The 12,084-nt window shown below is 29.4% G+C and overlaps 2 protein-coding genes and 4 non-coding genes across 15 annotated transcripts in view; 5 read left to right on the forward strand and 1 right to left on the reverse strand.

Moving 5' to 3' along the window:
* Positions 1-12,084, forward strand: part of LOC124425280 (xaa-Pro aminopeptidase 1) — a 36,463-nt gene that overhangs the window by 21,601 nt on the left and 2,778 nt on the right. For 7 of the 10 annotated variants that reach the window (XM_046965492.1, XM_046965488.1, XM_046965490.1 and 4 more), the window contains 4 exons: positions 7,393-7,613; positions 8,346-8,525; positions 11,460-11,577; positions 11,706-12,084. In XM_046965492.1, coding sequence (XP_046821448.1) covers positions 7,393-7,613; positions 8,346-8,525; positions 11,460-11,577; positions 11,706-12,084 — 898 coding nt within the window. Of the gene's footprint in view, positions 1-2,257; positions 2,386-7,392; positions 7,614-8,345; positions 8,526-10,112; positions 11,031-11,459; positions 11,578-11,705 lie in introns of those variants that run through there. The other 3 variants (XM_046965494.1, XM_046965497.1, XM_046965498.1) reach the window with 2 other exon arrangements.
* On the reverse strand, positions 3,088-7,382 carry LOC124425282 (venom carboxylesterase-6-like). Its single transcript, XM_046965499.1, has 9 exons — positions 5,479-7,382; positions 5,104-5,389; positions 4,862-5,047; positions 4,603-4,802; positions 4,283-4,451; positions 4,015-4,181; positions 3,805-3,946; positions 3,584-3,716; positions 3,088-3,514 (listed from the first exon to the last, which is right to left on the reverse strand). Exons 1-9 carry the CDS (start codon positions 5,671-5,673, stop codon positions 3,346-3,348), a joined length of 1,647 nt encoding a protein of 548 aa, XP_046821455.1. The 5' UTR covers positions 5,674-7,382; the 3' UTR covers positions 3,088-3,345.
* On the forward strand, positions 7,206-7,278 carry Trnaa-agc. Its single transcript has one exon. It is a non-coding gene; the product is annotated as a tRNA-Ala (tRNA).
* LOC124425285 lies at positions 8,830-9,045 on the forward strand. The gene has a single exon (XR_006942472.1). It is a non-coding gene; the product is annotated as a small nucleolar RNA U3 (small nucleolar RNA).
* On the forward strand, positions 10,483-10,698 carry LOC124425291. The gene has a single exon (XR_006942478.1). It is a non-coding gene; the product is annotated as a small nucleolar RNA U3 (small nucleolar RNA).
* Positions 10,938-11,177, forward strand: LOC124425286. Its single transcript, XR_006942473.1, has one exon. It is a non-coding gene; the product is annotated as a small nucleolar RNA U3 (small nucleolar RNA).

Below are 12,084 nucleotides of genomic sequence, written 5' to 3' on the forward strand. Positions count from 1 at the left end.
CATAGCACATCTTATTTCATATATCGTGTATATCGTGGCTTACTGTTTTGCGTATTTTCCTCATACATGCATACACAACACAACCTTATCTTTCATCGGTTGCTAACTTCAGAAACGAAATATAGACGGGATGAAATACCAATCATTCTTGAAGCTTATACATTGTAATATAAACAAAATAATAGATTATATATATATATATATATATATATATATATATATATATGTATGTAATAATAAGTTTAAAATATATATTTTTTCGTTGAGATTATTATTGAAATCTATTACTGGAGTCTATTAACATATCTTCTTATGTTAATTATGGAATGTGGTAGTAATAATATAAAATGGTATATGCAATTTAATTTGAATAAGTTGCTATGTTTCTTTTATAAAGGGACAAAATCTACCCTGACCCACAACCCTCTCCAGTAACCCTCTAGTCAATTCTACTACCCGGATGTTTTGGTTTACTTGCCAGCATCTATTCACCCAACCGCATTCGCTCGCTCTTTCAACCCCTCGACTCGACAAACCCTATGTATGTATATATATATATATATATATATATATATATATATATATACATATGTATCTCATTTCTTTCATTAATATAATAGAGTTTAATAGAATAATACTTTGTACAAAGGTAAATAAGAAAAATTATTTTATTCCTCCGTTGATTATCTAAATTGTTATATTAATTCTAATCAAAAAGGTGACCGAATAACATGAATAAAAACAAATAGAAATATCAATGAAAGATAAATATGAATTAGATATAAAACAAAAGGAAATTTTACAAAGATAGTGATAACTTCAACCACCATAAAAGATATCATTAAAATCATCCCTTAAAACATTATACACAATTGAGTTTATAATCTCCTGTTAGAAAAAGCCTCGAGCTATTCTAAATCAAAGACAACCCTATGATCGTCTAATATAATTCCCTGATATTTAAGTAAAGATCTGACTCACCCCCGAAATTTGTATAACTCTTGTCTAACTTCCTCGTACTTATAACAGCCTGTTAAAACATTCCGCGTTTTGGCCTCTGAAGACGAGACTCATAAATTTGACGGACCGAACGAGTCTCCTTCGACAGCTACCAATTTTCAGTCAATCGATATATATATATATATATATATATACATATGCATATTCGAATCAGAGTGAATGTATCTCGATGCTGAATGAAAGAGAAATAGTAAAGAGAGGAAGAGAGAGAGTAAATTTATTGGTCCAGAAGATTGCTGAGAGACTTGAACTTCTTGCTCGTTCATGTTACCCTAGTAACAAGATACTGAAAATCATCTCGTGACCTGTACTAACTGTTATGAGAAGACAAAGACATGACACGACATCTTCTATATCCTAATGACCTGTATTTAGAACTGATTTTGTTTCTTTCCTTTTTCTTTCTTGCTTTCATATATATATATATATATATATATATATATATATATATATATATATATATATATATATATATACCAAATATTCTGTATCAAGCTATAACAAAGAATATAATTAATTAATATTATCCGTATTGTCAGATTGAGATTTATTTAATGAACGTCGTCACTACGAAATAATAATTATACTAACCAACCGATTATGTGGAAAGTTTAAATAAGCTTATTGTTAGTTTAACGTGATTAGAAATTAGTATTCACTTTTCCAATTAGATAAATACTTAGAATTTTAAGTGATAGATAACGAAAATCAATAGCTGATTAAATTAATCAAATTGAAAATACTGATAAATAAGAAAGAAACCTACTGATCTGTTATACTATCTCACTCAATAGATTCTGAACATCATCTCAAGTCGTGACCCACTCCTATGACAATTCGATCATCTCTCTCTCTCTCTTTCTCTCTCTCTCTCTCTCCCTCTATTTCTCTTTTTCTTGGACAAATGCTAAATGATTTCAAATTCTATCATATAATATTTCCTCCTATCTTTCCTTCCAAATAAATATGAAATTATCTAACATTTACAAACATTATTATCATAAGTATCTCAAAATTATTCAAATATCGTTATATATAATTAAAAAAAAAAAATTAAAAAAAAAAAAAAAATAATAAGTAATAGAAATAAAATACTATATCGGATAAAAACATAATAATACTATCAAAGTTCTCGAAGATTATAAACACAAATAATCTATTACTTTTTTTTATCGATTAAAAATTATCTAATTAAATAAATACATTCTTAATCATAATTAAAGATTCGCACTTTCAGTAAATCTATGTACGTATGTATACGTATGTATACGTATGTATTTACATGGTAACCAATGTTTCTGCGACCTACTCGCTCTCATAGCAGTCTGATCAATCGGAAGCACAAAAGTGAGTGGTGAACAAATGGTAAGACCGATAACGTAATAGCAACAAAGAACGTATTTTACTTACACTTTCATTATGATTCTATCTTTCCGAATTTCTTTCTCTTTCTATCTCATTCACTTTTCTTTCTCTTTCTATCTTTCACAATTTTTTCTCTTTCTATCTTACAAATTTTTCTTTCTCCTTCCATCTTACTAAATTTTTTCTTCCCTTATTCATTTTATGTAAATTATTGATTTCTTATTCAAATTATATTAAATAAATTAATTAATCAAAATTACGAATAAATGCGAAATTTCAACGGGAATGATTAAAATCACCAATGGGATATTGCGAGCGTACGATGACTATAATGATTGTTGATAATAAAAGGGTTAAATACGGGTAGTACCGTAGACGACCTTGTAAAATCCCCTAAGTAGAACACATCAGAATTCCTTTTGTGAATCCTAGTATCACGACGATCTAACAATCGATCGTTGCAACAAACAGAAATTACATTTATTATTAGAGCTTTAACAACTGCAGAGATAATATACGACGATGATAAATAATATAATCGCTGTCTAAAGAATATCTTCTCGATCGTTGTTTCGACTAATTCAAAGGTTATAAATCATTTCAAAAATCTTATCATCGCAAATTGTTTCACAATTTTTGCATCGGTCAATTAAATTATATCGATGTAAATAGCATGAGAAAGAAAGAAAGGTAACAATATAGTTGATTACAATGGATGCCATTATCGGGCACACAAAAATTTTATTCTCAATCAAAAATTTATCTTCTCGTCCCTCTTATGGATTATTATTCCATATTCATTTCTTTCGAAAAATTATCGAAAGAAATCAATTCTTTGCGTATATATTGTACTTAATGGCTACGTTGTGCAATAAAAGAAATATTATTATACATAAATGAATTTTAAAAATAACAAATGCATACCGATATTTTTAGGATATCCATATGTATTCATTATGATTATGCATTGAAAACATTTTTATATAATTCTGTCCAGAATGGTATTCTTTCTCCTAATAAATGTCTGTCCATCTTCAGATCTTGATTGATAAGAATATATTTACATACTTCTTTATTTTTTGGCTCCCACTCGATGGTAATGTCCTCATCTAGTTTAGAAGTTGGATTTCTGAAAAATAGAAAAAGTTATTAGTTTATTAGAAAGTTAATATTTCATATTAATTAATTAATTACTTACCCATCTTTCGCAAAGTTGGTCCACAATTTAGTGATAATCCGTGTCATTTTCTCCTCGGGTGAGCCAGGATTAGGTAAATTTTTGATCATGTTCGAATAAAATTCGTAATCTAATTCATCCCCATGAGCTATGCCTAAAAATTTACATACATTATTTGATATGATGTGTTTTACTTTGAAATAATTAAAAAAAAATTCACAACTTGTTTTATTATTGCATACCCCTCTCAGTTTTTATATTTTTCATGATACCGAATGGATTTTCATATTCGAATATATATTGATAAACTGGTGCTGTGTTTCTTTGAGTAATAAAATTTAAAGTGAATGTAATTCCAGCGGTAAAGTAAACATCGGCCAACATCTAAAACGCAAAAAGTATTATCAGATAATTTTCACTTTTAAAAAGGTTCAAATTCAATATGTAATTACATGCGATAATTCTTTTTCGGTATCCTTGGATATATCTTTGCCATGAAGATAGAATTCCTTCATAAAGTTAGCTAATTGTTTTCTTTGAACAGGGTCGGTTACATTTAGATCATCAGGTAGGAAATCTTCGAAATGTTCGTTGATATATTCAGCATTCGGTAACATCACTAAATACAAAAATCAAATATCAATAAAATTCATTTTGTCATAAATCTTTTATCATAGATTTACAATGTATTAATGGAGATAAAATTCATTATATATATACTTTCTGCAAAGAAATCAGCATCCTTTATTGTAACACCTCCCATAATTGGTACATTAGCAATTTTGCCAGTTTTCAGTAGAGTCCAGGGATCATTTGTTAAGAACACATCCTGACCAAAATCATTTTCAACTGATGGCACAAAAACATCTAAATGTCCATTTATCGTATTCTATGACATGGAAAAATACACGAATTAACATTACAAATTAAAAGATTATGCGTCTAGTCTATTTCCGGTCACGATCACGATAAAACAGATTTCAAATAAATATAATAATAGATATTTTTGTAGAAATATTAATTAACAATAAGATAATTACAATATCGTTCATTATCTCTCTGGTCGCCGTAATTATGTCTCTTGCCGAAAATTCAGCGAGTTTGTTGACCAATTCACCAGTATCCTGGGTATGAATTCCAAGTGTCTCACCCAATTTGAAAGCCATTTCTTTGGGTTTATATTCTATTGCCCATGGATTTAGTATCGATCCACTTTGTGAAATGACGCTGTTGAACAATCCTGAACATAAAGAAATTTTGTTAGCGTTTTATCTTTCGATTATGATATTAGAACGTTACCTTCTGACATCGGTGAAAACATGTGGTATTGACCAGAGGAACCACCTGAGCTGTGACCAAATATGGTAACTCTGTCTGGAGATCCTCCAAAGTAATGAATGTTATCTTTAATCCACATAAGTGCCATTACTTGATCCTTCATACCAGCATTTCCAGGAGCATGTTCATCACCAGTGTTCAAGTAACCTAATGATTAAAAAACCTACCTTATCTGTTTTTTCGTCGTTATGAAATATATTTACCAATAGCACCAAGTCTGAAGTTGAAAGTAACAATGACGACATCTTGTTCAATGAGAAAATCTGGTCCAAAAATATCGTCTCCAAATCCCATGTTCCAATTGCCACCAGGAATCCATACCATTACAGCTTTATGAGCATCCTTGTTCATTTCTGGAGTATGGACGCTAAGATAGAGACAGTCCTCGTCACCTACAATCTTTTGTTGCACCATGCAAAAGACTGGACAGAACGAACGATGCTTGGTAGCATCATAGACACCTTCCCAAGGATCAGCAGGCTCCGGCGTCTTTAACATACAAATAACAACAAATTGATTTCAACGTTCAAAGCTTCATCGATGATTCTTCTACCTTATTTTTTTCTTTTTTTCATTACCCTAAACTTGTCGACTCCAACATTAGGCTTTGCATAAGGTATTCCTTTGAAACTATAATACGGCATATTATGCCATGCTGTATTCAATTTTAGACCTTTCAATGGACCCTGAGGAATTTCCACTTGAACCTCTTCCTCAGCAGTAACCCAGACAAACGCCACTAAAGTAAATAGCACCACCTTGATCAGCCACATGTTGACTGTCTGAGATAATCCTGCCTGTGGGCTGGATGTTTATAGCTTCTGTCTGGCATCAGTAACCATTTATAAAAAAAAAAAAAGAAAAGAAAAAAAAGAAAATGAACAAATTAACCATACTACATGACAATCAGAAGCGTGCATCGGCCGCGTAATAACATGCTACGCGTTTTATCTAACCGAGGAACAATATTGAGTCAAAAGTTTTTTTTTTTTTTCATAAACTCTTTCGTGATCTATCTGAATTACGATGTGAATTGTTAGAATAAATTACGAGCGTTGTATTTCCTGATTTATAATTCCGGGTATACATCTTCCTGAATAATTCGTTTGTAAATTCGATTCTTCCGGCTTTTTTAACTCTATTTTCGTTTCCCTCCCTCTCTCTCTCTTTCTCTCTCTCTCTCTCTCTCTCTCTCTCTCTCTCTTTCTCTCTCTCTCTCTCTATCTCTTCTTCTTTTTCGAGAAGAAGAAGAAGAAGAAAAAAAGAACTTCCAAAATTAAAAAATTCTCTCTTATGTTTGAATTCTCAAAAGTTGATAATTTTTTTATGAAAAAATTCTTTCCCTATTACGATCTGATAGATTTAACAAAAAGGATGCGTAGAAAGATATGATTTGGGATAACCAGCACGATGAGGATTATACGGACGATCAACAGAGCGTACATAAAAAACAAGTCACGTAACAAATTAGAGACGCATTGCATACTATTTTGAGAACAATCATATCGTATCGCACAAAGGCATAAGAAAAATTCCATAATAGGATTACATAGATATATACGTCGATAGATTTGAATCATTATTCTTGTTTAATTTCCTTTCATATTTTTTTTTTTTTAACCACGAAATCAAAAATGATTTAGGAAAATGTTGTCGAAGTTCTTTTCATGACTGAGGCATACACATACACGCACAGACATACACATAGACTCTAATGGAAAACTTCGTAAATGTAATCCTAAAGAATGACTCGATTCTTTTTTCTCATGATTTGCATTGTTCTTTTGTTTATACTCTTTTTTCTTTATTTTCTTTTTTTTTTTTTTAAGAGTCATCTCCGATCTTATTTTCGTAGAAAAGATTAATGTCATTGATACTCCATAAAGATGATCTATGAATTATTAGTATGTATATATATGTATATGAATCTTAGATTGAAAATCATTAAACAAATCTTTTTTATGCTCGCATAAATTTTCTGATGATGATAGAATACACGAATGGTATTGAGAAATGAAAAACATGTGTGAAAATTTTCAAGTTTTCCTTAATTACTTCACACTTGATGTTTACTTAATTGTCATTTTTATTATTACTGCAATTAATTGAATTAATACTTTATCTTATATTCCGATTTGTTCGATATCGAAATTTATGTAAAAATCATAATCTATGAAGAATAACATTCTCGAAATATAATAGTATTAAAAATAATATATTTAATATGCGATAATATAATTTATATTAAATATACATATGTAAATGTTGAACATATAAGATATTCTTTTAAAGTTACATTCAATCTGGGGGCGTAGCTCAGATGGTAGAGCGCTCGCTTAGCATGCGAGAGGTACCGGGATCGATACCCGGCGCCTCCAAATTTTGAGAACTTCGGACTTCTTTTGTCATTTTTTATTTTTTTTACTTCAATGTAGATAATTAAAAAATAATTTGAATAAAATTTTGATAACACAAAATTTATATTCTTATAGGTTTGACAAAGTTACAAAGGAGCCCAGAATTCTTATTTTATAATTACAATGGCGCCAAAAGATCTTATTGTCCTCTGAGTGAACATATTGGTAATCAACCTGTTAACAGAAAGGATACATCTTTAAGATTAAGACAATTAAGATCTGAAATGGTCCGAGTTGCATCGATCGAAACAGCACCACTGCATGGTTATATTGTAACGTCGGACGACGAACATCAGGTAATATTTAAGTTAATATATAAATTAAACATATAATATACAGAGTCGACCAAAAGTCTCCAGATGGACTAAAAGTATTTAAATGATTTTAAAAATCAGTTATCTGTTTTCGAGACTTTTTGAGTTAATTTCTTTTTTTTCTTCAAATTGTAAAACTATAAACCTAATAACAAGCTTAGTAAATCTTAAATAACAATAATTAATTTTTAATATTATCTAAGAACTGTTGGTACATCCTGTATATGTACATATTAATTATAAAATTGAGATTGTATTGATTGAAAAAAATGTAATAAATTTTCAAACTCTTTTATTTAATTAACGAATAAACTTTCAGACGCGAATTTACATTATTGTTGGCCACAGTGGCCTATTGAAAGTATCACAATTGTCAAATTTATTTGATGATTGACATGTTTTAAAGCTTCATTTAATTTCTACTTAGCTTCATTTTATTTCCGAATAGCTATAAATTTTTCTATATACTTTCATCAATATTTTATATAGAATTGAATAAAGAATTGAAAAATCTAAATGCATTTTTTAATTTGAAAAATATTATAACTTTACGATATTAACAAAAGGCGAATATAAAAAACGTAAAAAGATAAATATCGAATGTATTGGTCTAATCTTACTAAACTGACATAAATTATATTAAATATTAATTCTTATATATTTTAAATGATAGAATATTGACGTTCTATATTTATTATCCATATTTTTTAATAGAGCGAAACCGTCGATCCACGAGATATGAGAAGAGAATTTTTAACCGGATTTTATGGTAGCGCCGGAGACGCAGTTGTAACATTAGCAAAAGCTGTTCTGTGGACAGATGGAAGATATCATCTGCAAGCAGATTTAGAACTTGATTGCAATTGGATACTCATGAAAAGGGGACGAAAACCCGTAAGTAAATCTTATTTATACCTTATAAATATCAAATTATGATTTATTATGATTTTACTCACATAAATATTACATATATGCAATTTATATATATATATATATATATATATATATATATATATATATATCTTCGTTACTGTTTCTATTTTAGTCATTGTTACACAAGCTTATGTACACGTACGTCTTACGCACACAAATGTAGGCAGAATTAATTCGTGAATCGAACACTAGATGGCAAATCGTTTCTCAGTAGTAAAGCGGTACCTCATCATATAGATATGAGGCTTTAGCAGAAGTGAAAATTAAGATCATACTTCACAGGATCATTTCTGTAGTATATCTTCGGATCTGCTCTGCGAAAAGCTGAGTTGATGCAGCCACGAAGATGAGATATAGCTCTCTTCCTTGAGCGTGAGAAAGACTTACAATCTAACTATTTAGTTCGATTGTAGTCATCGATGATCGTTCACCCTTCTTACTCGGTAGGAAGGGCCATGGGAAGTAGAGCTTTCTGAGTGGTCTTTTTAAATGAATAAGAAAAACATAAGTAAGAATTTCCTAGTAATTTCTTAAAAGTTACTTTTTAGACTCCCACCTTAGTTCTCATTTAATTGAAAAAATTTAACTTTTTTATTTCTTCTAATGATAAATGAAGCGGAGAAAAATATTTTATCATAATAAAGAGTTTAAAATAAAAATATTTTGATTTGTATATATAATTCTTCCGAATAATATTAACGTAAAATTTATTTTTATCTATAAATGATGACTATCAATGAAAACGTTGTTTTTATATATTATTTTTAAAGGGCTCTTTATATTTTAAATACATAATTAAACTACCGATTTTCTGTATTTATTTTGATTACATTTATTTTGTACTATATAAAATATTAAACTCTTCGATGGCTGAATATCTCGGCGTTCGAATACTTTTTTCGTTGTGTAATTCTATCGATTGAGTACGCAAGATGCAACAACTACACTTTATATAATACAAAACAATTCATTATTTTATTCAAAATATTAAAATTATTTCAAACGCAAGAAAGAAGAGGTTGAAAAAATTGATAAACGCATATATGCATCGATAGTAGTCCACAGTAATCGCTTTCGCTAAATGCACTTATAGGTTCATAACACATAACGGATTAATTACGTATGCGCATAGAGACAGTCTTAAAAACATATACAAATAATTTCAAATATATATTATCGATTAATAATAGACTGTTATAAATATATATATATATATATGTATATATATATATATATATATATGTATACATATATATATATATATATATATGTATATATATGTATATATATATATACATATATATATATATATATATATATATATATATATACATGGATAAGTATTGTCACTCGTGTCTATTAATATAAATTATCAGCACAAATGGAATTTAATCATAGCATTTTTTAATTACACAAGTTTGTTGAAACTAAATATGGGATATAAAGAATAGTAGTATATAAAATGTTAATAATTATATTTAAAGTTAAATAAGTATTTTATAATGTAAAATATTTGGAAGATTCGCAGTTTTTATTTTTTTATTTAACATTTAAAAATATATTTCACTTCAAGAATGAAATTTATACATTCAAAAGAAAAAAAATGTATTGTATTCTGTTCAACCACAAAGATACTTGCAAAAAACAAAATTTTTTACAAGATCAGATATAATTAAAATACCAGGAAAAAATTTAATCGAAACATAAGAAAAAGGAATAAAAATATATTGTAAAAATATCAAACTTTGAAATCTCTCTATATTAATAATTTTAAACTTTGAAATACATTTTTCGAAGCATACAAGATAGTTGTCATTTAGTTTATTCGGACACTAGATGGCTAATACCAAAAACCTTTTCTCAGAAGTAAAGGGGTACTTCATCGTCTAGACATGAGGCTCTGGCAAAGAAGAAAATTAAGATCATACTTCACAGGATCATTTCTGTAGTATATCTTCGGATCTGCTCTGCGAAAAGCTGAGCTGATGCAGCCACGAAGATGAGATATAGCTCTCTTCCTTGAGCGTGAGAAAGACTTACAATCTAACTATTTAGTTCGATTGTAGTCATCGATGATCGTTCACCCTTCTTACTCAGTAGGAAGGGCCATGGGAAGTAGAGCTTTCTGAGTGGTTACTTTCTAATAAACAGAAAACAAAAAAAGGATTATTAAAGAATTATAAATTTGAGATGAGATTATGTCAAAATGTTGAACTTCGAACAAATTTTTCGAAACGTGTTCGAAGTAGTTGTGTCCATTTGTTTTTATTCGTATATTACTGGCAACATCCATAAATCCCGTTTCTTACAATTAAAGTAGTACATTATTATAACGTCTCTAGACGTGATAAGGTTCATAGAGAGAAGAAAATTAAGATCATACTTCGCAGGATCATTTCTGTAGTAGTATATCTTCGGATCTGCTCTGCGAAATGCTGAGTTGATTCAACCACGATGATAAAATGTGTAATTCTCTTCCTTGAACGTAAGGACGATTAATCTTGACTGCTCTCGCAAAACACTCAGACACCAATTTGCTAAAGCAGTTAAGATTAATGATTACCAATGATCGTTTAACTCCTTTCACTCAGTAGGAAGAATATTGAAAGTAGATCTTCCTGAAGTGTAGTTCTTTCGTAAATAAAACTTGAACATAAATAAATCTTTCTCGAAGAAATTATCCTTAATCTAGATTGAGTAAAACGTTCATCGTAATTGGAAGAATTTTTTACTAATTTCAAATTAAATGAATTTTTCTTCAAATTTGTAAACTGAATAAATTTTCTTCAGATTCCAAGTTAGAAGTTACTTTGCTTAAATTTCAAATTGAAATAACATTCAATTAATTAATACACTAACAAATACTAATTATATTGTGTATTGATATACTCGTAGATCCCAACAATAACCGAATGGTTGCAACATGAATTTCAAAATCGGCCAAACATCCGAATAGGTGCAGATCCGAAGTTAGTACCTGCAGCTATATGGGAAGCTTGGGAAAGAGATTTAGGTATTACAGAACATAAATTTTCCTCTAAATAATTTCAATAAAAATACAAAATTCATCCCAAACTGATTCAAATAATTCTATGAATAATATTTCTTTGTATCTAAAATTTATCTTGTTCTCGTATTTAGTAAATACATCCATAAATTTGGTGGCAGTCCGCAAAAATTTGGTGGACTTGATCTGGCAAGTGGGACGACCAAATTACAATTCTTACGCAGCATACCCATTGAAAAATGAATATGCAGGGAAATCATGGCAAGAAAAAATAAAAGATATAAGATTGGAGATGAGTCTTGTCGAGGCGGATGCTCTTGTAGTTACAGCATTAGATGAAATAGCTTGGCTCTTCAATATTCGAGGATACGATCTTCCTCATACTCCTGTTCTTAGATCTTACGTCATCGTAACACAAGGATCTCTTCATCTTTACGCATCCAAACATAAACTTTTGCGATCCGTCGATACGCATTTAAAAATGGATTCTTGCTTTCACGCGGATTGCGTCAA

Source organism: Vespa crabro, chromosome 6 (genome assembly GCF_910589235.1).
Source record: "Vespa crabro chromosome 6, iyVesCrab1.2, whole genome shotgun sequence".
NCBI classification, from domain to species: Eukaryota; Metazoa; Arthropoda; class Insecta; order Hymenoptera; family Vespidae; genus Vespa; species Vespa crabro.